The sequence below is a fragment of the Myripristis murdjan genome, chromosome 11 (genome assembly GCF_902150065.1).
Source record: "Myripristis murdjan chromosome 11, fMyrMur1.1, whole genome shotgun sequence".
In the NCBI taxonomy this organism is placed as follows: domain Eukaryota; kingdom Metazoa; phylum Chordata; class Actinopteri; order Holocentriformes; family Holocentridae; genus Myripristis; species Myripristis murdjan.
In genome coordinates this window covers 30,474,405-30,501,039 of record NC_043990.1, presented here as the reverse complement: position 1 = coordinate 30,501,039, position 26,635 = coordinate 30,474,405, and the positions used below count along the sequence as shown (strand labels likewise).

General features: G+C 40.8%; 1 protein-coding gene across 2 annotated transcripts in view; it reads left to right on the top strand.

Moving 5' to 3' along the window:
* gatad2b (GATA zinc finger domain containing 2B) overlaps positions 1–26,635 on the top strand; it is a 68,120-nt gene that overhangs the window by 27,579 nt on the left and 13,906 nt on the right. For both annotated transcript variants that reach the window (XR_003928920.1, XM_030063236.1), the window contains exons 2-8: positions 13,256–13,642; positions 15,568–15,697; positions 17,583–17,714; positions 19,403–19,531; positions 21,831–22,001; positions 24,631–24,994; positions 26,173–26,375. Coding sequence is in view for 1 of the 2 variants with exons in the window: in XM_030063236.1 (XP_029919096.1) it covers positions 13,257–13,642; positions 15,568–15,697; positions 17,583–17,714; positions 19,403–19,531; positions 21,831–22,001; positions 24,631–24,994; positions 26,173–26,375 (1,515 nt within the window). In the remaining variant the exon portion in view is untranslated. The remainder of the gene's footprint in view (positions 1–13,255; positions 13,643–15,567; positions 15,698–17,582; positions 17,715–19,402; positions 19,532–21,830; positions 22,002–24,630; positions 24,995–26,172; positions 26,376–26,635) is intronic.

Below are 26,635 nucleotides of genomic sequence, written 5' to 3'. Positions count from 1 at the left end.
GTCTGCTTGGGTCCAGGAAATGAAAAGTATGAAAACCCCTGGTCTATATCTATTGATTGTCACATTTATTCTCATCTGTTTTACATATTTAGCGACTGTCAGATTGCATACAAGTTGTTCTGAAGCACATTAGTCTCAAATTCATTCATCAAGGCTTGTGGACAATGGTGACCATACCTGTTTTCAAAGCTTTGCCTCCAGAAATGTCCCTGGATGCCCCCTTTTCCAGACGGTGTTGGTATTCTCAGAGGTCATCTTGCAATTTGTAATTTTTATCTCAAGACTACATACTGTCCTGACTGTAAATGAGTGTGTATGGCTTTAAAAGCTTATGTGATGGGAAGTGTACATTTTTCCTCTCTGTTTGCTACTTGCTACCACCAAAAGTAGAAGACAGACCCTCAATTTTGCCCAGTTTAGACAAGTATCAGATCACCTACGCTATTTAAATTCACTTGATTTAATTCAGAAACACGGGGGAAAAGGCAAGTAGCAAATTCTGGAACAATGCATGAGCGCCCTGGTGGCTCACCATGTAGAGCGTATACCACACAACTACTGAGGTTAACTTGGCCACAGCAGCCTGGATTCAGATCCGGCCCAGACCCTTTGCTGCATGTCATCCCCTCTCTCTCTTTACTGTGACTGTCTAGTAAAGCAGAAATGCCCAAAAATAATCTTAAAACAAGATTCTGGAATGTCTCTCCCCAAAGTTTGCTCCCCAGAGTCGGGGTAATTTCAATTCAATTCAATTTTATTTATTTCTATAGCCCTGAATCGCAAATTACAAATTTGTCTCAAAGGGCTTTACAGAAAAATACAACATCCTCTGTTCTTAGACCCTCACATCGGATGAGGAACAACTCCCTAAAAAACCCCTTTAACAGGGAGAAAAACAGGAAGAAAGCTCAGGGGAGCAACAGAGGAGGGATCCCTCCCCAGGACGGACAGACATGCAATAGATGTTGTAGACACAGAAAACAAACAACAAAAGATATATATGTATAATGCAAAGGCACTAAGGTAAAAATAAATAAATAAATAAAAAATAAAAATTTCTTGTAGGCATGCACTGTCCCCACAGCAATATTGCAACATTCTGCCTTGCAGCAGCCCGTTTTGCCATGTTAACTGGAAGCTGTCATATCCAGCATGTAGTCCAGCTGTAGAGATTCTTTTTAAAACTGTGTACATGCATACATGAATTTTATCTGTATCAATTCTGAGGTGTCATCTAGTCGAGCAGCTATCTTGTGTGGGCCTGCGGCACTGTTGTCCTTTGGATCTGTCCAGATCCCAAAGTTGGGCAGCCTGCTTTGACACATCTTCAGCACTGGGACTGAACTGTTTATGGAAGACAGGCTAATTGTTCCATATCGCCAAACTGGATACTACCCATACAAGACCCAACCAGTATTACAGAACTGAAGGTCTAAACTGTCCATATGTTATTTAAGAAACATTCTGTTCTTGTTAGATGTGCTGTATCACATGTAAAGCTTATCCATTAGTATGTTTAAGTAGTTAATTGACCCCACCGTGAACTCTAATGTGTCACTGGAAAAACGTGCTGATTGATTTTTCATCAGAAAGCCGATTAGAATGGCTTCTTGGTGTGAACAAAAGGACTAATTCTGACTGAGAGACATTCTTTTTTTTATTGTAGCTACCTGGTGGCTTCATTACAAATCCCAGTAGAATTCTGGGCAAAATCCACCCACATAGTTAACATTAGGGTTGTGGTTGGATGAGAGAGCTTGTACTGCTGTCCTATCAAGGCTATTTTAGCCAACAGGCAATAAGCACAAGCCCTCACAGGAGGAGCTTGCCTTATTCAAATTTGGCACAAATGTCCACTTAGATTCAAGGATGACTAGATTATATTTTGGAGGTCAAAGGTCCAGAGGTGGGCATGGGCCGTATACCTGCATTTATGCACCACCACACCACTGGTTCGAGCAGCCCTGGTGTGATGTGACATCATCCATTTGAAGCCTCGACCATGGGCTGTCTAGCACTCAGCTGTTGTGATTTTTGTTGTTGTTGTTTTTTAAGATTCTTTTTTTTGGCATTTTTGCTTTATTTGACAGTTACAGTAGAGAGAGACAGGAAAGGCAGGGGAGAGAGGGAGATGACGTGGAAAAGGACTTGAGGTTGGATTCGAACCCAGGACGCTGCGATCAGGACTCAGCTGTAACAAATGGTACACAGTCTTATCCAGTAAGCTACCGGGGCGCCCAGCTGCTCTCATTTAAAATAATCACACAGACCTGCTTGCCTTTTGGACATATTGTCACCTCGTCCCAAACTTGAGCTTCATGTTAGTTGATGGGACTCTCTGCATGCCCGCCACAAGCTGACATAGAAGTGAGGAATTGAAAATCAAAGCTACTATTATTTTAGCGTGTGGTTTATTTAAGATATTTATCATAATTTTGAACGATTTTCCTATATGAAGAGTTGGTTGGTACTCAGAGTAAGTGCCACATCTGGACCCAGCTGGATGTGACACAAATCCTGGCTGTGGTCCTTTTGTTAAAGGTCTGTTGACCATTATGCTAAAACAAACAAACAAACCAAAAAAACATGAGGTTGTTTCTTGGTATTCATAGTTGATGCACTGTAATGCAGCAAAATGCTTGATATATCCAAGTTGGAAATGGTGATCTTTTCCTCTTTTAACGCGACTAGCAGATGATACAAACCTAAAATGTCCATCTCTATCTCACACCTTAAGTCAACTTGTCACCTCTGAGCTGTAATTAATGAATTAGCATAGATAATTGTATTTTACAATTTCATGTGGCTACAGTAAATAGTCATGTCATTTGGAGAACATTAGCTGCTGTTCTGTGTGCAGTGCCTCCCGGCTGTTCTTTACCGTGCTCATCGCAATCTTTGAATTTGCAAGGTGCACCATGTGACTAAAATAAAAGTTGAAGGAGATGAAAAGGCCACATCTGTAGATAAACATAGCAACAGCGTAGAAAAAAATGGATCAGCATTAGTCTGGAGAGGAACGTTTTGAAAATGTTTTAGTTCTGTGATGTGAATCACAGTGTCGTTTGGCGATTCTTCAGTTTTAAGCCAGATGACAACAAGCAAGTACAGATTCAATGCAAAGTTTACCTTAGGGTTGAGGCAGTGTCCCGCAGTAATATATATATATTTTTAATGAGACAATGAGAGTAATTGAACACAATGAATTCAAAAAATAAAATGAATGAATAAAAAACAAGATTAAAAAAAAGATTAAAAGATTAAAAAACCAAAACGTCAGTGTCAGAACAGTGTCTGCCTAAGTCAGATGAATCTTTCGTACACTGTCACCTAGCCCTGATTGTGCTGTCACCATACTCTCTTTTTTTTTTTTAATTAAATGTTGAAATTGTAATCCCTTAATTAGTAAACATCCAAAAAAAATGTTTTTATCTTAGGTTGATAGGTAGCTCTCACTGTATTATTTTCCATACAGTTTGACCAGTCTTTATCAAACCACATACAAATGATGTCTACAGTATACTATGTAGACAGTGTCTGTAAAGCCATGTGCAAACTAATGAATATGTGTGAGCAGTAAAGGCAAAATGTAGCTTCTGAGGCATGGAACATAGTTCGGACAGCCTTCCAAAGCTCAACCTTGTCAGCTCAACTGCACACATAGTGGAGAAGAGGGAAAGAAAAAGTGTTGCATTGTGTGTTTTTCTGAAAAACAAATGTATTGTAAAAATTGCAAAATGCAAAATAGGCTACCATAATTTATCATGTGACATTGTACATCAAGGAAAACGAAAAACACTCTCATTTTGAGAGAGTGTGATAATCCTCTTGAAAAGCCATGTTTCGACCCAGGCTAAAGCCAGGTGAACAGTCGACAAAGAAAAGCAAACAATGCAAAGAATGAATGAAAATCATCTGATTGTTGCCTTGTGAAAACTGAACTCATCTGTGTAAAACTGACTGGAATTTAACTTTTGGTTTTAGTTTAACTCTGTTTGACACTGGTGGTATTGTTAGTGATAGTGTCCCTCTTCAAAGTTAGAATATGTTTCCTCGAATTCAAATGAGCCAATATTTCACAAAAAATCTGCATATCAGAACACCTTGTTTTGAGTGCATTTTAATATTTCATTGTGATGAATAACTAAATAGCTGGTGATTTACTGAGGGATTCATAAAATATTCATTTGATGAATTATTTACAAAATAATATGTATATGGTGAATATTGCAGATTTTTTCCTACGGAAAAAAACATAGTTTGATAAAATGTATACATTCTTAATTCACTTGCCAGCTTGGCCAATTAAAAGACAGCGGCCAGATTTGGTGCTCACATCTATAAATTATCTACCCAAGTTGATGTGGAAAAAAAGAATAGGAATAGAATAGAGTAAGAATAACAATAGGAAGCTAGATGTTGTTTTGGCACTAATGCTCTGTTTCATATCTCCCCCAATGAAGCATAAATTAAAGCCACCAAAAGCCAGAGCAAGGAGAGATCAATGCGACCCCCCATGGGGAATCAAGACATAACAGCCCACAGGTGGAACCTGGAACAGTGGTGGTGTGTTCCAAAGGCAGCAGGGCAAGCAGTCGCACAGAATGAGCAACTGAGTTTGAAAGGTTAAAGGACCAGTGGTTTACTATATTTTACCCACATTTTACATCACAACAAACCATTTTGCAAATCATGTGGGGGTACTAAAGATTTCATAACATCCAGTGTGATCAAAATGTCTTATTTTCAAATTTAGATTTAGAGAGACATTTTATTGGCATGTTATGATATTTAGAACATTTTGAAATGCAGCGAGAGAATTATTAGACAGTGACAGTGGAGGGGGACAAGAAGGACAGGGTAGAGAGAGGAAGGGGACAACATGCAGATACCATGATAAAATGTGAAGCCATTGATTTCTGGATTAGACTTGGTCTTGACCTGGCAGAATAACAGGGATATACTGTCTACATGAAGGAAGCTATATTCATAGTGGAGCATTCATCATTTTAGTGTTGAGGCATGGGGTTTCATTTTTCTGAAATTTAAAGCACTCCAGTATAATCTACTGGAGGTTGCTTTTAATGCATGTCCATGCTAAATGTCAGATTAGACTGTTAGAGCATTTGACGTCCTAACTCATTGTAAAGACTACAGGGATGAAATTTGTGAATATTCTAAAATGTCTAAATTTCCCTAGCCAGTGTGTCTATAGGAAGATAGAAGTGCTCACTGTTAGGTTACGATGAGGTGCTAATCATGGTGATTGCACACTGCTCTGGACTCATTGCAGTATCTCTGAATCAATCACCAATGCTTGGCCTGGCAAAATGTTGGTGATTTATTAAAAGATTCTGTAGTTAGTCCAGAGTAGTGTGCGATCACTTTGGTCTTCTAGCGAGTGTGTAACATTAGCATGTTGCAATATGTGTTTTTCACTGAGGTGGCAACCAGCAGCATGTCAGCAGATGAAACTGCAGTAGCAGGAGGGAAGGAGGACATCTCAGTTGGGGTAGCAAGAACTGCAGTTCTCTGCATTCATACGGAGTGCTGATGTCATTCACATGCAATGGAATCCCTTGGGAAAAGGAGGAATAGTTCTCATGGCTCAACCTGCTCAAGCTCTAACAGTACGGCCGTGTAGAGCTACTGAAGTACAAGCAGCGAGTGGTTCTTTAGGACTTACCGTCTGCAAAGTTAAATAGTTTTAGGACACAAGAAGAGTCATTCTAACAAAAACAGCTCTGTGGGCTTGAACCGTAAATAATATTCAATTTCAGTTTCAATTTCAATTTAAATAGCTTTATTGGCATGACAAGGCCATGCTTATATTGCCAAAGCAAATAACAGTGATAATAATAATAATATTAATAAAAATAAACAAATGAATAAGTTAATAATATTGATGTCTTCATATTTGAGAATATGATGTCACGTTAGAATCAATTCAGATTAAGGGCTTCTCATAGACAACTAATATAGTATTGATTTTCTGGTTCTTCCAATAAAATGTAATCAGTTAAAGTGTGTCAGATACATTATATCAGACCTGACCAACAATGTCAGGACTATGTTTCCTTCTTAAAAAAAAAATAAAATAAAAAAAAAATGCCGTGCTATGCTTCTTTAATATTGGCTTTTCTGTACTAGACTTCATTGGAGAAGCATTCAAATCTTGTTAGATGCTCATATACGGATGGTGCATTTACATTGGAAAGGCTTAGTGAATATGTGAATGGCACTAAAGTAGCATCCTGCATGGCATTAGAGCGTGCTGGACTGTTGCTGCAGTGCGCTCATATGCATCACTGAAGAGCTCATCTGCTAAGTGAAAATAAGCTCAGCTCGCCCAGTGCATTGTCTCAGTATGAATACAGACTGCAAGTTGTATAATTCTGTGAAACATAAATTTGGTTGCACTTGGGAACTTACCTTTTAGGTAAATGACAAATACCAAATAAGATTTTATCTATCTATCTATCTATCTATAGATATAGATATATATGGGATATACTATCTACATGAAGGAAGCTACACACACACACACACTGTATCTCCAGAGTGTAGGCATAGCTCTTTAGGAGCTGTTGCTATTGGGTTTGGCAATTAAGACTTTACTTAACTGCTCTCCTACTGAGGAGGGCCTCACCCACAACCACACCTTGCACATATAAGTGCCATGCAACCATAGCTCTGCTCCCTAAACAGCTTTTACGTTTACAGTGCCCCAGGGAGCCAGTGAGGCTGATGTCCTAAATGGCTATGCCGGTTCAAGTGAAAGTTACGAACTGCAACAGTCAAATAGAAGAGTGTAGTGTAACTATAACAGAACAAAATAACTGACACATGAACAATGGCAACTAGGTATAACTCCAACCTAATTGGTCATGGAGGGCTGAGGCACATCCCATCGATAAAAGCAAATGAATGAGCACAGGAAAGACCAAGAAGCTGCTGTGCATATGTCCTCCACTGCCAGCCCTCTGAGGAGGCTTGTGGAACATGGCTGAATATGCTTGCGTAATGGCTTTACACAGCTAGTGAGAGTGGCACTGTTTAGAGAGAGGCAACCTGGCTGAGTGTTCTCTGTGATGAATAAACAGCTGCTTCCTGACCGCTGCTGTGTGCTGCACATAGTATGCCAGGGTGTGCACTGGACAGAGGTGATACCGGGGGCCCTCGCCTCATCCTTATGAATTGGAAGGAAACTGTCCACAGAGATGATTCCTGACCTAAACGAGCTAGAGATAAGCTTTTGCGAATAAGCTGGGTTAGGTCTCAGCGTGGCTACATTTCTGTCTCCCTGAGTGTAAAGGCATGATGGAGCCACAGAGAGGGCGTGCAGGTTGAAGTAAGGGCTAACAGCAATGCTGTCTTTATGAACAGCATTTTGGTGGGGATTTGACTCAGTAGTTCATAAGGTGGTGTTCCTAGAGCGCACAACACTGAGGAGCCAGAGAGTGCACAGCTGGTCTCTGCTTCAGCATGGCCTTAAGAAAATGTTTAACCAACATGGTTGAGCATGGACCAGCAGAGACACATGTTTTCACAGTGGATGAGGCTAACATGTCCACCAACAGCTGGAGGAAAGTCCTATGCTCAGGAAGAACCACAAAGTACACTGTGCGTTTTTCTGATGGGCAAAGAGATCTGCATGAGCCCTGCTGCACCTGTCGTGCAGCATTCTGACCAAATTCAGATGAAGATGCTGCTCACCTTGACTTTGACATCACACAGCACACTTGTGAATGATCCATTCATCTGGCAAGGCATTGTTCCCTCAGTCATAGGGGAACTGGTGGCTTCAGCCATACAAGATAGCAGGACCATAGAGAGGTTAGGCTTGAACAGTGGCACAAGGAGAAGACTCAGTTGGTCAATCCCTGTATTCTGGAGAAGGGGATGTACTGCTCTGATTCCCAGGTAAACACACCACTTCCATCACTGCAAACTCTTGCAGCGAAGGGATTTGACCTTCAGTGTCTGGGTGAAAATATAGAAAAGCTCCAGGAGCCGGTTCCTCCAATGGGTAGAGGGAGGATGTGAGAGTGGAACAGTTTCTTGTTCTGACCTGATGTCATTCAGGATGCCAGCACAGGAGGAAGGATCGCCTGTGCTGTGGGCAAGATCCTGACTCCTCAGCATCACCAGATGTCTCTAGATCTCCTTGAATAGGGAAGTTGCACTGAGGGGAGTCCGGCAGTGAGCCGTAAATGGAAGCAGGAGAGCCAAAGGGGTCCCGGCTAACAGCAGGATCCTCCAGGCAGTTATGGGAAGCAACAACCTCAATATTAGCCTTGAACCTCAACGATGCAGCCTCACTGCAGTCTTCCTCCAGATCAGCAAAGAAAGTGCCTCTCTGCTGCTTTAAATGGCAGACAACCATGTAAGGCATATGTAGCCTGGAGAGTAAGGTCCAAGCCAGTGTGCTCAGCACCAAGGCAGTCTTTGCAGTGGGGATGGAGGTCAAACGGCTGTATGTAGACTCTCTGACAGAGGGGGATATCTGACAAGTGGGAGCCACCAGAATTCACTGTTATGGAGCTTTCCATTGCATTCACCTCCCTGCTGAATGCATGTCATTGCGACTGACATGAACACCTGTAAGAACATAGAAGACATTTATCTGTCCCATGGCAGCAGATCACTCGCTAACTGTCACCTATAGTGCAAGTGCTAGGTCTGTTCATCATATTAAAAGACTACACTCCTATAAATCTATACCATCCTGAAATAAAGACTACAGAGAATGCTAGACTGAAATGATCACTGACTCTGTTGTCCGCCGTTTTGTTTTGATGTCAAATTTTGGCAGACTCAGTGCTTTCAGATATTCTCCATATTTCCAACTTGGAGTTCCAACTTAATTGGCGTTCCTTTGCACTTTTCTGTGTAGGAAGTCGGATTTATCTTAGTTCTGAGTTCAGTGGAAAGCTCCATTAGTCTCCTCAGTGTAGCACAGGGTGCTCAAAGTGGATGTAGGTGGGAGGAAAAGTCTTGAGTGCTGAGGGTAGACCCATTAGCGACAGCTCTACATGAAATAGAACAATGAATACTATCCTATTTTGTCTTTCAAAGTGGCATCAAGTAATCTGCGCTGTTATTGACCTCTAGTACGATTGTAAGGAAGACCTGCAACAGTGTACTGAAGGTGGCCTGTAATTGACACAGTGAACACTTTACGACTTCCCAGTAGAAAGGAGTAAGTTAGCTAATTCCCACAAAGTGCTTAATGAGGATGAAATTTATCACCATACTAAACATTGGAATGGTAATACTGCTTTTGTCATTGGCTGTTTTTTTGTTTTTTGTCAGTTTTTTTTTTTTTTTTTTTTTTTGTTAGCCATCATTGGTTACTCCTCATAGCACTGGCTGAGTAGTTGAAAAGGCCATTGGGGGAGGAAACCCCCACAGATATATTATGGTCATTCTGTGCTACAGGACCTAAAATGTTACTCATTGTATTTTTAAATGTAAAAATGTACAGCTGGTTTAGAGTTCTTTATTTGCGTGTCTGCTGATGGTAACCTTGGCCCTCAGTATCTCAGGAACCTGCCCTCTGTTTACCATAACCAGTTTTCTGTTTTTCTTATTTGACTTGAGACAGAGAATAATCTGCAGTGCACATGGAGTTCTCCAGTGTGCCAGCCAATCCTGACTGTAGCGCAGAGCCACACCTGATAATAACACACTTAATCTGAAGCTGGCCATCTCCGCTGACTGGAATACAAATGTTGCAGATTCAAGGAAAGCAGCGCCTGCCAACCTCCATTTTGTGTGTGTGTGTGTGTGTGTGTGTGTGTGTGTGTATTCACCTCAGGCCATGCTAGACCCACCCAAGCATGCTAAACTGGAAGCGACCAGCACGTCTTTACGGCTGCATCAGTGGCTTTAAGTGACACATGCTCAGACCCAAGCCGACTCATGTATGCACACAGTTTAACTTGCATATGACCTCAGCATCTTACGCAGACATGTTGGTGTGGTCATGCTTTACACCTTTACTACCCCAGCTCCTGCTTGGAGCATGACCAAGCTTCAAACATAATGCTACATACTACGTACAGAGTGTATGACCAGTCACTGTTGTGACTGTGACAGGGTTCCTATACGAATCTGGAAAATGCAAAGGAAAATATTTGGTAATGTCCTGGCCTTGATAGCGATAATCAACATGAGGTCTCATTTGTTTTGTGCACCTCTTGAAGGAATGGCTCACCTGTTTTTTCCAATATTTGATATTATTTCACTTTCCCTCTTGCTGTTATGTGATGCAGTTGTGGTGCTATCTTCCTCTCATTGTTACTGAGTGCTGGATAACGGTTGGATGCTCCAAATGCAAAGCCTCCTGCCACTGAGGCAGACTCCCCCCAGGTCTCAATACGTTTGAAAATTGAACAACAAAGTGCAAAGTGTCAAAAAATACTATACTTGTCCCAATATAGCTGCACATATCTGAATGTTCACTATGGTTTTAGACCCCTATCAGTTTACATATTCACCACACACAGTCACTGTTAATAATAATGTAACAGGGTCTTGAGTTAGTACGGCCAAGATAAGTATGTATGTAAATCAAACTGCACTAATCTTCTAGTCACAAAAAGATGACCATGTAGGTCTCAAGTTTTTGTGTTGGTCATTTCACCCTCCAGCTGCTCTAAGGCTTTGATTTGTTCAGTGCTCAGTCCATTTACTTATCATAACCAGTCACATGACTAAGCTGATGTGCTCATAAGACTTGCGTGCCATCCGTACCAGAGTCTTCCTCAGTGGTATGTACCACATGGTAATGAAGCACACACACAAAGAGGAATCAGGCATTTCCCAAATGTATTTGTCACCATCATGTACAGGGATGTGAGCTATAATTAGTCAACTGTCTTTAACCCACTTCCATCTGAATGAGCTTACCATGGGTTCTTTGCATTGTCTGTTCATTTATTCATCTCTGTTATATCCTCACAGGTCACTGCACTGATTGCCATGTGATTAAAGTGACAGTGGAGAGTGAGAATACTTAATTTGACTGAGATGTGGGGTGGATCTGTAGGACTGTGTGCTCCTCCTCTCAGACCAGTGCCACTGCTTTGGGGACAGTAAACTCAGTTAAAAATGGGGATTTTATTATTTAGTATTATTCCTGAGTTCAGTCTTCATCCACCAAAATTTTAGAGTTCCTGAAACTCCAAATTTTTAGTAAAACATTTTTAGCGGCTACATTTTCCATTTTCCATGATCCATTCCAGCATGTCTGAGCAGGTGTTCCCCAACACTTATGTTGTTGTCAAGACACTGGTAAGAACAACCAACTGTGGTGAAAATATCTCTTTTGTTGGAATTGCCGCTGCAACAGTATGATAGCAGTTGTCTTCCTAGCTGCCATGGCTGCAGCTCTCACTTGGTAAAAGCTTTCATTTTGGAGGCTTGGCGAGTTGATCTGAGATGATATCATTCTCAGCATGCTGTGCTAATGAGCTGACAGTTATTGTTGCTATTGGTAGTTGAGGCTAGTACAGGATATCAGCTGCAGTTGACGAGTCTATCAAATGGAGGCGGGAGTACAAAAAATGTAGGTCATGTTCTGATTGGATCGCTCCACTCTTACATGTAAAAGTAACTTCCCCAGCAGCACTGCTCTGTCTGCATTGAAAGGACTTAAGATTCTCACTGTTTCATGATCGTGAATTTATAATGATTTGAATGAAAAATTGCACATTTTAGTTTAATACCACTTTAAGCGCGACACACACTTTGTGACTTTAGGCCCGATTAGGCTGTCCCAGACAATTTCAAGATCTGTTACAAAATCCCCATGTCAGAGTTGGCCACTGTACGTGGTGTTTGGTTTTTAGCGGGTTCAGTCAGACACTCTGACCCAGTCCTTTCTGCTGTCCTGTCTGAGGCGTTTCATCTTTGAGTTCAGTTTGAAAAACATAATTTGTAGGTGTGGGCTCAAATGAGTGCAACAAAGATCTCAGGTTTTTGTGTTAGTTGCACAGTGTGTGCCTACCTCAAACAAAGAAGTTGTCTTTATTGTGCTTCTCACACTTTCCTAGCACATTCACATTGGGGTTCAAGCAGTGAATGTAACTACTATCATGCAGGGAACATTACTGTTATCAACCTTGTAATTAGGTGGCCTCTTTGTCAGGGAGCAGGAAGTTGTCTTGATAGCTCAGTCAGATCAGTGGGCGGCCAGGAAACTGCAACGACATCCAGACATATACAGCTAGCAGCCCCTCAGGTTTATGTGCTCACATACTAACCGTGCATGTGCCTGTGTGTCACCACGCTACCACACCACTTCACAACTGTTTTCATCTTTAGGAAGTATTTTATATGTAAAAGGCCAGACATGTGATTGGAGAAAGACATGTTTGTGTCTGAAATAAACTGGCTGGCTCACCTGCAAAGGGCTTGCAAAAAATGTTTACCAACCAAAATAATTAATAAACATTTTTCATAGAAATGCCCCCCATACACTTTTTGTCTGTTAATTTAACCTTTTTCAGTCTTTTTCATGACGCACAGAGACACTACACACACACACACACACACACACACACACACACACACACCATTGAAGCGGATTGTAAACTATATTTTGACATTAACGCGTAAGTAACTTAAGGCTAGATAACTGTCCAGTCAGAAAACTGTCTTAAAAGGAGTCATTGCGTTGATTCTCTCACAATCATAGAGGGCTCTGGCCCCTGCCACCTATTAAAAAGGTTAAGGTTGAGACAATAATATTTCAATTTAAAAATACCTGTGTACAATACAAAAGAAAAAATAAAAGAAGAAAAATGAAATACCAAAAAAACAATAACCTACATAGAAATTTGGAATATTTTTGAAATATACTTGAAAATATTATAAAATGTGAAAATATTTTTTTTTAAAAATCAAAAAAAAAAAAAAAAAAAAAAAAATTAAGATATAAATCACGCTGTGTTAACCTGCTTATTTAGACAAGACTCTGCAGTTCTCAGCAAATAAAATGTGCAGTACTTAAAATCAACTTGATTTGCTCTGTATAGACTTTGCCTGTGTGTGGACTGTAACCTGAGGCTACACCAGTTGCCAACCACTGATGTACTGATAAGTGTTTGGAATGGGGCTTGAATAATTACTTTCATCCAAAACACAAAAGCATTTCCCCAAAATGTATCGCAAGTTGTTCGTCACGCCTAGCAGTCTGATTGTGCTGCAGTGCTAACCCTCCCTGTGCCCCTCTCATTTTCTTCTGCAGGATGGAGCGGATGTCTGAGGAGGCGCTGAGGCTGAACCTGCTGAAGCGAGGCCTGGAGTCACCCGATGAGCGAGAGGAGGCCCTAGCCAAGCGCCTCAAAATGGAGGGCCATGAGGCCATGGAGCGTCTCAAGATGCTGGCGCTGCTGAAACGTAAGGACCTTGCTGACCTTGCGGCCCTGGATGCAGCTGGGCCACTGGGAGATGGGAAGGGCCCCGGGGCTAGCACCTTGCACCACCAGAACCTGATGGGTGCTGCAGCCGCTTATGAGGAGAAGCTGAATGGGAGCCTGAGGCTGGGAGGCCATGGGGGCCATGTTGGACCCAGCAAGAATGGGAAAGAAAACATCCTGGACGAGCCAGTGGATATGAGTGCTGGGAGAAGATGGTGAGAATGGAATGAAGTGGATTTGGGTGTTCAGGAGAGTGCCAACAGGTCCTCACAATTAAAGAAAACTGAGCCAGTAAAAATAGTTACAACTACTGTTCCTTCCTTGATTTTAAAGTGACAAAATTGTTTTTTACAGAAAGTGGGTCTAGGAAAAGTCAGGAGGTGCATTTTGAAATCTGGTTAACTTATGGTTGGAAGCTGATTATGCATTTAGCAGTCGTCATTAATAATAATGCATCTTGATGAACGCAGCACCGTTTTGATATCTAAGATGAAGGGTGCTGACAAAGAACAAACTTGACAGAATGCCCACATGCATATCCCTTTGATTATGTCTGACTATCTTTAATTATGTCTCCAGGGTACGTGCCAAATTGTTACGTTATTTTAGCATTTCCTTATTACCCTAGGATAAAAGAGCAAAGCCCATTTTGACAGCTGTATTATGATTTAAGCATGTACCTCAGTGACTACTCCTGGTTGACAACAATTTCAGGCCAACATTATTGTTAAAATGATATTTCAGTTTAACAAATAGTATTACTGTCTCACTATGAGAGCAGATTGCTTACACATTGGCAAACAAATTAAACATCAATAATGTTTTTACTTTCTATTTCTCATGACAAGTGTAAAGCAATATGGATAGTTCAGTCATTTCGAAAAATGTAATAATATTTCCTAAAGGTAATAATACGGAGCTTTGCAAATTTCAGTGATCCCATGACATTACTTCCAGGGCCACCAGCAGGCAAATTTTTTAATCTTGCACACTAATGTCTAAAAAAATAGGCATTGCCATGAAATTTGGTGACAATATTCATGCCAACTAGAGGATTAAACCTAGCAATATGGGTGACTCCATGGTCTTCCCTCTCGTGCAATCAGTAGCCACAGTGCATCTGTATTAGAAATATCAACCTTGTCAGAGAATCTTTGGTTGATTTTGGTAATATTACCCTTGTTGGGGAACATGTCTGTAACTATTTATTACAAATTTGCAAATTTTTAAGTAAATTCTTGCTAATTTGTTCATCACTTTTTCCGCTATGTTTTTGAGAGAAATCAAGTGAATTTGCTCCTGTTTCAAAAGGGTTAAATACTTGTAAAAAGCTTCATTCAGACAGTTTTCACAAGTTTTTAAACAGAAGTCTGAGATGACATTTTTGACTTGTGGAAATTGCTTTTTTGATATTTAAATTCTTACTAGATATAAAAGGAATTGTAGATATCTCAAATATAATTGTTACTGGTCAGAATATAATTGTATTTGAGATATCTGCAATGCAATTCTAGATATCTGAAATTACATTATGACTGGTTACAATATCAGGACAGCGGACAGCATATCAATAATTTAATTTTGACTTGTCAGAATTGGATTTTAGATATCTACAATTCCATTTATGATATCTATAATGATATCTACAGTGAATATTGGCACTAGTTTGAACTGAATTGTGGATATCAGTAATTAACCTTTTGACTGGTTAGAACTGAGCTGTAGATATTAAATATAATTGCAACTAGTCAATGTTACATTATGGAAATGTCGACTTGGAGTTATAACACATCAAAACTGAATTCTAGATATCTGTAACTGAGTTTGAATAGATGGCAATGGCAAATGTTGACTAGTTGTAATTAAGTAACAGATATTTATAATGAACATTTCCACTAGTAAGAAATTAATTGTTGATATTAAGAATTAACATTTTGACTTGTGAGAAATTAATTGTAGATATCTTTATGTAGAATTGCTACTAGTCAAAATTACATCATGGATATGTTAGCTTGGAATTCTAACTAGTCCAGAAGCAATTGTTGATATCTACAATTGCTACTACCGCTGCTGATTGAATGTTAAAAGGGCTTGCCATACTGTTGGAGATAATACAGTGGTTTTGCATTTAACCCCTTAGTGATGTTGACCGTGAAAGACGAACCCCGTCTCCAGATGTTATCATCCTGTCAGACAATGAGGCGTCCAGTCCTAGGACAACACCTCGCCCTGAGGAACGCCTGCACCACGCCAACCTGGACATGTTCAAGGTAACACCCAAAAGGATGTTTATCACCTAAATAACACCATAGATGTCTGTGTAGGTTCTCAGTCATCCAGGTCATGGTTCTCCACATAGAGTTGATTCAACGTCAGCCAGACTGTATGTAGATTCTTGAAGATGTTTCCCCTCATGTAGCTTCAGACGAAGCTTCTTGGATGTCTTCAAGAATCTACAAACAGTCCAGTTGACCTTAATTCAACTCTGTGTGAATAACACAATAGAAAATGTCATATTGCACAGTTTATGCTGTGGTGCCAGTGTAAACCAATGGTTCAGAATTAGGTTTGCGAACCAGAATGGAACCAGTTCCTTGTTGGTCAGAAAGGCCAATCTGAACCCTTGGACACAGTTGTATTTTTTTTCCTCCAGATTAACTAGATGGCTTGTATGTGTCAAAGGTCATGCCACTAAACCAATTCCTTTGTGATTGCTACTTTTTGGGAACTGAGTTGAAACATTCATGTCATGTGAAACTCAGAAAACAGAAAGGAAGATTTGGGCTAAAAGGACCCAGCCAAGTCTTCAAACTCTTAACTTCTGTGCAGCTCAGAGCAGAGCACCACGTTTTTGGTAAATAGGCTGATCAGCATAGCATTGTACAGTGAGAGAGAACTAAATATAAATGTATTAAATACGGGATTCCCAGTGGTTCACCTGGGAGATTGTGTACCACATCTTGTCATCACACTGGCCTGGGTTCTGTTTTGGCTAGAGCCCTGCTTCACGTCATTTCTCTTCCCTATCTTTCCTCTCTGTCACTGTCCAATAAAGCAAAAATGCAAACAAAAATGTGGAGTAGAAAATGCTGTTCACCTCAGCTATCAGATGACAGATACTAGAAAATCCATCCCTACTTACAGAGACATGGATAGACTCCTTGTTGAAGTTGACTGTCTTTTGTTTTGCTGCATCAGGCCAATTTCTGGCTTAAGTTATAAATTTCTATCTATGTGCAAATCCCCCTTTGTTTCAGTTTGCATCGTCAAGAGCGCTGGTTCTCAATTCCTGTTCTCAGGACCCATAGCCCTACAATTTTTATTCTAGCCAACTAATGAGTGACCGATTGTCGACTGGCATGGCAGGTGAATACAGTTAATTGCCTGGTAGCATTAAAAAAAAACAAAAAAAAACAGTGCTGTGGAGTGTGTGAACTAGGATTTAGAACTTGCCAAGAACAAAATTTTTTCTCTTCTGCTACGTTTGCCCTGTTTGCCTATTTTCGTTGACTTTGTTGCATTTGCATTACCTGTAAAAATAAAGTGCAGTGCTTCAGTGCTATCTGCACTGTCTTGCCTTGAGGAACTATGATGCAATCCACCATTTTTCAGATTCACCAACATCAGTCTTCTGCTCTTGAGGTTGATGGCGGAGGGCAAACCAACTACTGCACAGGGCTGTCTGCTGTATTAGAGGGGGGGAGTCACATTTTCACTGCTCCAGCACATACAGAGACACAACTAATGAATGATGAAAACAGACGACAACTTCTTTTTTCTTTTTTTTCTTTTTTTAGCAATTTTATGGACTAGTTGTTGCAGCCTTGATAATATATTTAAGAGGCCCTGTTTTCCATTGAAATATATACTGGATACAGAAGGGAAAATGCCATCAGTATTCTTGCACGGTAGTTTGTTGATCAAAACTGGTGTTTTTATAGAAGTCTGTGAATTCTTCTTGAACTCCTTTTATTTTATGTGAACTCACACTTCAGTTTTCATCCAGAATACACAGATATTTCATCATCAATCTATGTTTTACTCATTGAATGTGGTGTAATAATTTTACTGAAATCCAGCATCTTGAGGCCATGTGTCATTGTGATTGTGTCTTTTGTGTGTGTGTGTGTGTGTGTGTGTGTGTGTGTACACCAGGGGAAGACTGGAGAGGAGAGACAGCAGATGATCAAAGCTCTCAGGGAGGAGCTTCGTCTGGAGGAGGCTCGCCTGGTGCTGCTGAAAAAGCTGAGGCAGAGCCAGATGCAGAAGGAGAATGTGGTGCAGAAGGTCAGACCTGCTAACACCACGTTCAACACAGCCACAGTAAATGTCCTCATGATAGAAAAGCAGGGAAATGATTTATAGAATAACCAGTTCAAGCTGGTAACCAGTTCCTCTGTGACACACCGCAGTTTAGAAGGAATGTCACCACATTAAGACATTCTCTTGCATTTTTCAGTGAACTTAGTTTAGGTGTTCAAGATTTGGTGTGCTTTAGGGCTCATGTCCTGCCTTGGTTGAAAGGACCATACCAGTGATTTTGCATGTTTAGCCTTGACTCTAAAAATACATGTACTTACTATTTGTGCAAAGCTTTTAGAACTCCAATATCATTGTTCCCAACTTTTATCCAGCCATTTCTGTCCATTCGTTGCTGTGCTGTGTGCAGAATGAACTTTCAGAGACTTCAGACTCTCCTCACAGCAGTATTCCATCACTGTAAGAAAGTCCTCCACATTAGTTTTCCTAAAAGCAGCAGCACTGTTATGTTTTGATGACTTTCATGAATTGAAATTGGGTGGAATGAAACGGTCTTCCCATGAGAAAGTAGTCCCTGGGGAAATGTTTGCTTTACATTTTTATGCCAGTTATCAGTTCCATGGTTTATGAATAGTCACAGCTTTGTTATCTACAGAAGTAGAACATTATGAGGTGGGTGTTTTAAGCAACTTTTAAAATTTTAAAAAGGAGGGATTTTGACTATATGTGATTTTGATTATATGTGAAGTCTTTAGTAGATAGATAGATAGATAGATAGATAGATAGATAGATAGATAGATAGATACTTTATTCATCCCGAAGGAAATTCAGTTTTCAGCAGTATCCACAGAGTACAAGATTAAGTAAATCAAAAATAAAGAATAAGTAAATCAAAAATAAAGAATAAAAGATGACCCTCGAGATCTAAAGATCTAAGTACCCAATGTGCAAAAAAACAATGTGCAAAAAACCAATAAAACCAGTGTGCATCGATGTATACAATGTGCATAGATGAGGGCAATGTGCAAATTTACAGTATAAACAGATGATAAATAAATAGCACCCAGATGATAAATAGATGATAAAAAAAAACCATAAAACCAGTGTGCATAGATGTATACAATGTGCATAGATGTGGGCAATGTTCAAATTCACAGTATAAACAGATGATAAATAGCAGCAAGCAATATATATATACAATATATACAATATATACACTATAAACGAGGAATATATAAAAAATAGCAATATGAACAGTTTAAACAGCAGAAATAACCTAAACCTGGGGAACAACCCGCTCCGACGGAGGTTCAGGGTTGGTGCGAGACCATGAGACCAAGTGACAGAACCCGACGCCCGGTACTGGGATTCAAGAACTGTCAGACTTGAGCCCTTCCCCTCCAGTCTTTGCGTGTTATCTACCACCTGATGTACCCCACCTGATGTGCAAAGTGGTTTTGTCAAATCACTGGTATGGTCCTTTACAATTAGATATTATTATTGACCAAATGTAGTTTGGTCTAGTAGTGAGGCCTCTGCACATCGTTGAAGCTGCAGTGAAACCTGTTATTCAGCAAAACAACGCAGGTTAGATGTACACAGAACAAAATTCACAGAGTGGATACTGAATTGGAAAAAATCAAATTGCAGTGTGTACGTGTGGTCAGCGGTGGTTTTGGTTTCTTCTATTTGTATTTTTGGTTTTTGTTTTGCAGGTACCGGTCGTCCAGAATGCCGCCTCCTCTGTGCAGCCCCCTCCCATCCACAGCTCTCCAGGTCTTGGCAAGCTTCCGGTCCGGCCTGGCCTGCACACCCCGGAGGCCCAGAACCTCCGCACCACACAGGTCTGCCTCATTGTGTGTGCGTGTGAATTTTAGACCTCGACAGTGAGGACATCTTGGCCTCTACATGCCAATACGCACATACGATCACAGAGCGCTCGCAGATGATAGTTTTGCTCCATTGTCTGTTCAGAACTGGTTTTCCTGTCACCAACATCTGCAGAGATTTGGTGACTTTAAAGTGCCTGCTAGCCATCATAACTGAGGGCCAGCACAGAGCCCAGCCCACACAAGAAAACAGTCATTATATCTCCACCAGGCACCAGACCATCATGTATTTGGCCCTCCGTGTGTGTGTGTCTGTGTGTGTGTGTGGGTGTGTCTGCCTGTCTGTCTATCTGTCTGTCTGTCTGTCTGCAGCAATCTCACAAACTACTGGGTCCATTAGCCTGTGCTCCAAGTGTGTGATGAACAATCCCATGCTCGTGGTGATTCAGAATCTTTGCAAAGTGTTTGTTTTTCCTACGTGTGTTTTCTCGCTTCATCGCTGTCTTTCCTGCTCAGCCACAGTTGCTTCGTCTCCACTGGGCCCTTACACACCGCTCCCTCACTTCATTCACTGTATAGCTTGCTTGACCACCGCCGCCCAAAAGTTTAGTTCACACATATTAAAATTAACTAGCTCATGTTCATAGATCACATTTTTGAATGTTGAAGTTCACAATCCTAAAAATGAACTAGTTCATGTTCGTTTCTTAAGTTGTTTTTTTTTTTTTTTTTTGTAATGAGCTGATCAGTGCTATTTTATTTCAGTAGAACCTTCTACCATCCATCTCCAGCCCCCAGCCATTGCCACTGCCCACTTCCCAAACTAAATGAATTACTGTATACTATTATAGAATCCCAGTGATCACTTGTAAAATCCAATAAAAAACAGTTGGAGCTTATGATTTACCAAATTTACTTTTGTTTATTAAACAAGTGCTGTGTGTGTGTGTGTGTGTGTGTGTGTGTGTGTGTATGTGTGTATGTGTGTGTGTGTGTGTGTGTGTGTGTGTGTGTGTGTGGACCCGCATGCCCGTGGTCCCCACAGAATTAACGTGCGGTCCACGTTTGGAGCACAGCGTCACTTGAGAAGCTGCTCAGTGTTAATCATGGTTTGTCCTGTGTGTCTGTGTTGATGTGGACTTTATGTGGAAATCTTTTGTGTGCCAGGATCATGTTGTTCTGTCTGTTTTGGTGTCATTTCCCTCATCAAGCCAGGTAGCTACTGCCCCCTGTTGATGAAAGCTGGTTATACAACCCTTTTTATCTCTATGCACAGACCCCCATGAATGGCCTTTATCTAGAATGGCAGCTACATGTACATGAATGGAGAAAGGAGCTGTAACAAATTCCAGAAAGTTTAGTTTGGCCAGTGTTAATTAATATAGCCAATTTTGATTTTAGATCAAATAAAGTTTGTCCATGATGAAAATGTAAATTTATTTTGTGATTCATGTCGGGAAAGTCTCATTTTTGTATAATTTTTGTCTCATTTTCATCCTAGGAAAAAGTGTTGAATAGTTTGTCATAGACTACGTTTACATGCACACCATATTCCTGTTCGGGTCAATATTCCGGTTAAGGTAACTGCGCCGTGGCAACTGGAATATTCCGTTTACATGTTACTTGGCATGCCCCCGTGTTCCGGCGTATTCCACTCTCTTACGTAATGCGACACTCAGCCTACAGGGGGCAGCAGTTCACTTCTCCTAGCTCTTGCTGCTTTTCGCCATGCTGTAGTGTGCGCCATGTCGTTTTCCCCACTTGCAGTAACCATAGCAACAAAGACGCCACAGAATTCCTTGTGAGTCGAGCATGCGCAGTCGTGACTGAATATTCTGGTTCAGGGCATTTTCCGACTAAGGTGTTTACATGCCTCAATATTCCGGTTGGAACAGGCATATGCCAGGGGTCTTATTCGGAATTCTCTCCAACCGGAATATGACCTTAATCGGGTTCGGTGCGTGTTTACATGACGCTTGCACAACCGGAATATTGCGAATATTCCGAATAATACTGGAATATGGTGTGCATGTAAACATACTCATAGTTTTAGACAACAAAAAAAAACACTGGATTATACTTAAGATTTTCATTTCTTTACACTGTGGATTAAAAAATAAAACCTGTATTAAAAATAACATGAGTAACAGTAGTAGCACATTAAAATAAACCTTTAAACAAATATGCTCGCACACAAGGCTGAAGTCTAAATGCTGAGCCAAACACTTCTGTGGATGAATCCCACCTGTGCACCTCACTCCTGTTCTAGCTGAAATTCTAAACAGTTTTTTTATGTCTCTTTGTTTCTCTCCAGGGTCATACAGTCATCAGGTCAGCAGCCAATGCTAACCTGCCGCCCATGTTGATGTCCCAAAGGGTGATCGCACCCAATCCTGCCCAGCTGCAGGGACAGCGGGTCTCCTCTAAGCCTGGCATGGCCCGTACGAGCTCCGGCAGCATGGCCAACGCTGTCAGCTACCAGCAGGTATGGCAGCCAGAAAGCCTGGCAAGCTCTGACAATTTCTGCATCATAGCAAGTAGGGCTATGCAGTATTATGATAGATATCATGGGATGAGAGAAATAAACCCATCAATAGAGATTTTTCTCAATCATTTCTATCACTGTTGTTGCAAAAGCCATTTCATGGCAGTATTTTACGTCACTGAGTTGGAGCTCCTAGTTGTCTTGAATGCACCGTTACTGTATGTGGGCTCCAGTAACAACCAAACATGGAGGAGCATGACACACAGTGCAACTCCCCACAGCACTCCAGTACAGAACATGACACAGGACAAGGGACTTGAACCTCTGTTGTTTAGATGTGGTTTAGATATAAGAATTCAGACGCCAACCAGAAAATGGTGCTTTGCAAAGTACGTCCCAGATCTGGTCCCACTCATGACTGCAACACCACAAACATCCAAAAGATGTGGGCCAAGTGTTGAAAGAACCTCAGTTCTATTCATTGTCACTTCCAAATAAAAGCATGTTTAATTTGTTTAGTTCACAGATCAATTTTACAGAACACATGCTATATCGTGACATATCATTATCATGATATGAAATTATCTATATCATGATGGGCAATTTTGTCTTACATCACAGCAGTGAAGGAGAACTTCAGACATTTATATGGTGTTATTTTAAGACTCAGCTGGGTTGCACCAACAAAGATGAATTTAATCTACGATTAGTTCTAATCAGAATTTAGCAAAACTATGTTTAAAATGAGTAAATCCAGATTTAAATTTCAACAGAGCTCTGTTGCTCAGTTTAGGTGGTGTAGTAATTCAAGTTCAGTGATTTAAGCCTAAATTAAATAATGAGAGTTAAACTAAAATGGTATGATTAAAAACAAGTGATCAAGTTAATATTTTAGACTAAAAGAACTCCAAGTCACCTGCTGTCAGACTGAAGGATTAAAAAAAAAAAAAAAAAAAAAAAAAAGCGAGGAAAAAAAAATTTAATTTGTATCTTTCTCTGAGGAACTTGATAATTTTGTAACATTTGTAATAGTAAGAATAAGAATACGAATTGTATAATTAAAAAAAAAAATTAGCCATTTTAAAAATGAAACCTCCTGAAGTATAAGTTTAAAGTTAATCCCACATCATAGTTTAAAGAGGAGCAGCAGCAGGGCGCCCTGGCAGCTCACTGGATAAGAGCATGTACCATGTGTCAAGAGCACAGAGCCCAGAGCGCAGTGTCCTGGGCTCAAACCCCACCTCAGGTCCTTTGCTGCATGTCATCCCCTCTCTCCCCTGCCTCTCCTGTCTCTCTACTGTGACAGTCAAATAAAGCCAAAAAAAAAAATCAAAACAAAATTGGAGCTGCGTTATTACGTTCAATCTAAGCTTAGAGTGAAAACCACACTGATATTTAAGGAGAGTTTTAGCTTGAATCTTAATTCTAAATCAGTTTTAAAGGTTGCTGCAATAGAATTTAATGTCAGCCATGATCAAAATGTAATCGGTGTTGGTGCAGCCCAGGCTACATGACAAGTGACTGACGATGTGTTGCTTCTATTTCTGCAAGTAAAACACAAGTAAAAGAGCTGATTTCTCCCCAGTGTCAGTGTGAAACTCACACCACAAGTGAATGTTTGGCTCTGTCAGTGTATGTGCAGTGTTTTTATGGGATGTACACTCTGCTCTGTTGCAGCCCCACTATGTGATTTAGACTGATGGTGGTTGTATTTGTGTACTAAAATTTTTACTTTTGAAACCTACAGGGAGTCACACTGAAAGCAAGTTCTTATGAGAATGCTGTTTACAGAGTTCAATTAAAAGTAGTGCTTAAATAATAGTAAGTGATAGGGCATTCACAACTACTGAATTTCAGTAGTCATCAGCTTCTCCTATATATATTTAAGCAATATCACACTCAAGCTTGTGCTGTTATACTGAATCACAGCATGGCTGTGATTCAGTAACAGATCATCACAGCTGTGCTGATATTCAGTACCACGTTGAGTTCCACATATATCATTCATCAAATGGTAATAAGAAACAACAGATGATTTACTTATTTAATCAGTCAAGTATTTCCATCCGAAATCAAGCAGCTGATTTGAACATAAAGTTTTCGGATGGCAAGCTAGCCTGGAGGTTTCTGTCATAGTATCTGCTGGTATCCACGCTGTCCACACAGTCTTCTGATCACATTCACGTTTCACATCTCCACATGTGGTCTAATAGTTATTTTTTATAGACCTGTCTATCTTTGCACCAATGTACAATGCAGGACTTCATGCAGTTGAAGCTTATTACTGAACAGTAGTAAAGCGGAGTGATACATAATAGTAAAACACTGTGCTGTGCAGCACTCATGGAATGCCTCTTGTCCAATCAGATTGGCAGGTGGGGTAGCTTGCAGCAGTGGCAGAGCACTGTGCACAGCACCTCACTGTCACACTTGGCAGTCAAACAAGCAGCATGACACTTGAAATAGCCAGCATTCCATAGAGAAACTGTTTCAGTGTAATTATATTTTTTGCATTTTCTGCAATCCCTTATTATTTTATATTGCCATGGATTGGTGTAGTTTGAATTATGGTGATATAGCTGTTAGCCATGACACATCTGTTGAAAAATGAATGTTGTTCTCTCTGCAGGCCACCAGCCAGCAGGTGGCAGCATCCCAGCGCTCGGGCTCCAGCGCCATGTACATGAACCTCGCCCACATGCAGGCAGCAGGTGCTGGCGGGGTGGCAGGCGGCTTGGGCGGAGCCTCAGCGGTTAGCCCATCCACCATGTCCAGCACAGGCAGTGGAGGGGTGAGTTCCATGGCCGACCAGGCCAGCAGCCAGGCGGCGGCCAAGCTGGCCCTGAGGAAGCAGCTGGAGAAAACCCTCCTGGAGATCCCTCCTCCCAAACCTCCTGCTCCACTCCTCCACTTCCTGCCCTCGGCTGCAAACAGCGAGTTCATCTACATGGTGGGCTTAGAGGAGGTGGTGCAGAGCGTCATCGACAGCCAGGGTGAGCAGCTGACACACACACGGGCCACAAGTACATATGAACTGTCCACACACATGAAGTGAACCTTCTAAATTACCTTCTTATTAACTTACAGTCTGAACCCATCAAACTTCTCATTTTCATTTGGATATAGTAACCATAGAGGTATGAAGGCTTAACATTTATTGACTGATGGATTTGATTCACAGTTCACTAGTGGTTGGTTTAATTTGAGAACTGTTTGTATGTTTTGGGACAGTTTAATTTTATGTACCGAGGATCCTATGATTTCCACGATGCAGAAAACAGAGAATTTGATAATGAAAACAGAATCAACTGTAAAATGCCAAATATCACGGAATTTGCTGAAAAGTTGATGCAATTTCTAAAGATCAGGGTTTTCCCTGCCATTGTAAGTGATTTCCACAGCTCTTAACCCAAATGAACCAAACGGAAACAAAAGTGAAAAACTTTGCTGAGAGTCTGTACCATGTTTTAGTGTCATTTACGTGCAGGCTGCTGCAGCTTCTGTCGTCTGCCTGCTTTTTGTGTTTCACCAAGTGTGAGGCTCCGGCCTTCTCACACACACACACACACACTCACAGGCTCATCACATCAGCAAATGAAAAATAGTCTAATGTTGTTAAAAAATCATTGATATACATTAAATTTTGTAATTTTTAAAAATATTTTAATATTAAATTGTTGAAATTTTATTCATCCATCATATAATTAAACACTGATGACAGAATGTGCTTAAATAATAAAACACACAGTTGAAAGTCTGGAAAAAAAATAAAATGAATTTAATTGGGCCCCATATGCCCCAATTAGATTAATTAATTCAACTGAGTAAACCTTTGACCTTACCTTTACCAAACCATTAAACATGTGCAGTAATAATAATAATAATAATAATAAACACTTTTTCTAAAGGGAAAAAACATGTGACAAGAGACTTGATATTTTCAAAGAAGTTTAGGTAGCAGCCCTCAGCGGGTCAGCGTCACACAGTGATCTCTTCACCTCTTTGCACATGTGAACTGGTGGCTAGCTGTTGTGGCTGAAAAATATGTTCTGTTTCCATTTTACAAATTCTACACGCTGCACAGCTTTTAAGTGAATAGGCTTCAGACTTTAAGGCAGATTGGCAGTATAAACAGTATCACTGGTTGAAGTGGAGTTCTCTCTCTCTCCAGGTAAACTCCGAGGGGCGCTGTCCCGCATGGAGCCCTTCTTCTGTGCCCAGTGCAGAACTGACTTCACCCCCCACTGGAAGCAGGAGAAGAGTGGGCGGATCCTGTGTGAGCAGTGCATGACCTCCAATCAGAAGAAGGCTCTGAAGGCGGAGCACACCAATAGGCTGAAGAATGCCTTTGTTAAGGCCCTACAGCAAGAGCAGGTGAACAGGACTCATGTTTCCCTAGTGCATCAGAAATAGTGTGCTTATATATTCCTTTGGAGGAGGGGGGGGGGGACTCAGAGGTTCAACATAAAATGTAAAGTGTCACTTTCCAAAACTAAAATGCGCATCCAGCTGTATTTTTCCTGTTCTCATCATCCAGCAGCATGTGCTATCTTCTGTCCGTCCTGATCACTCAGCAAAGCCACTACAGACATGAACGTAGATTGCTTGAGTTTGTTTTCTTCATTGAACACATG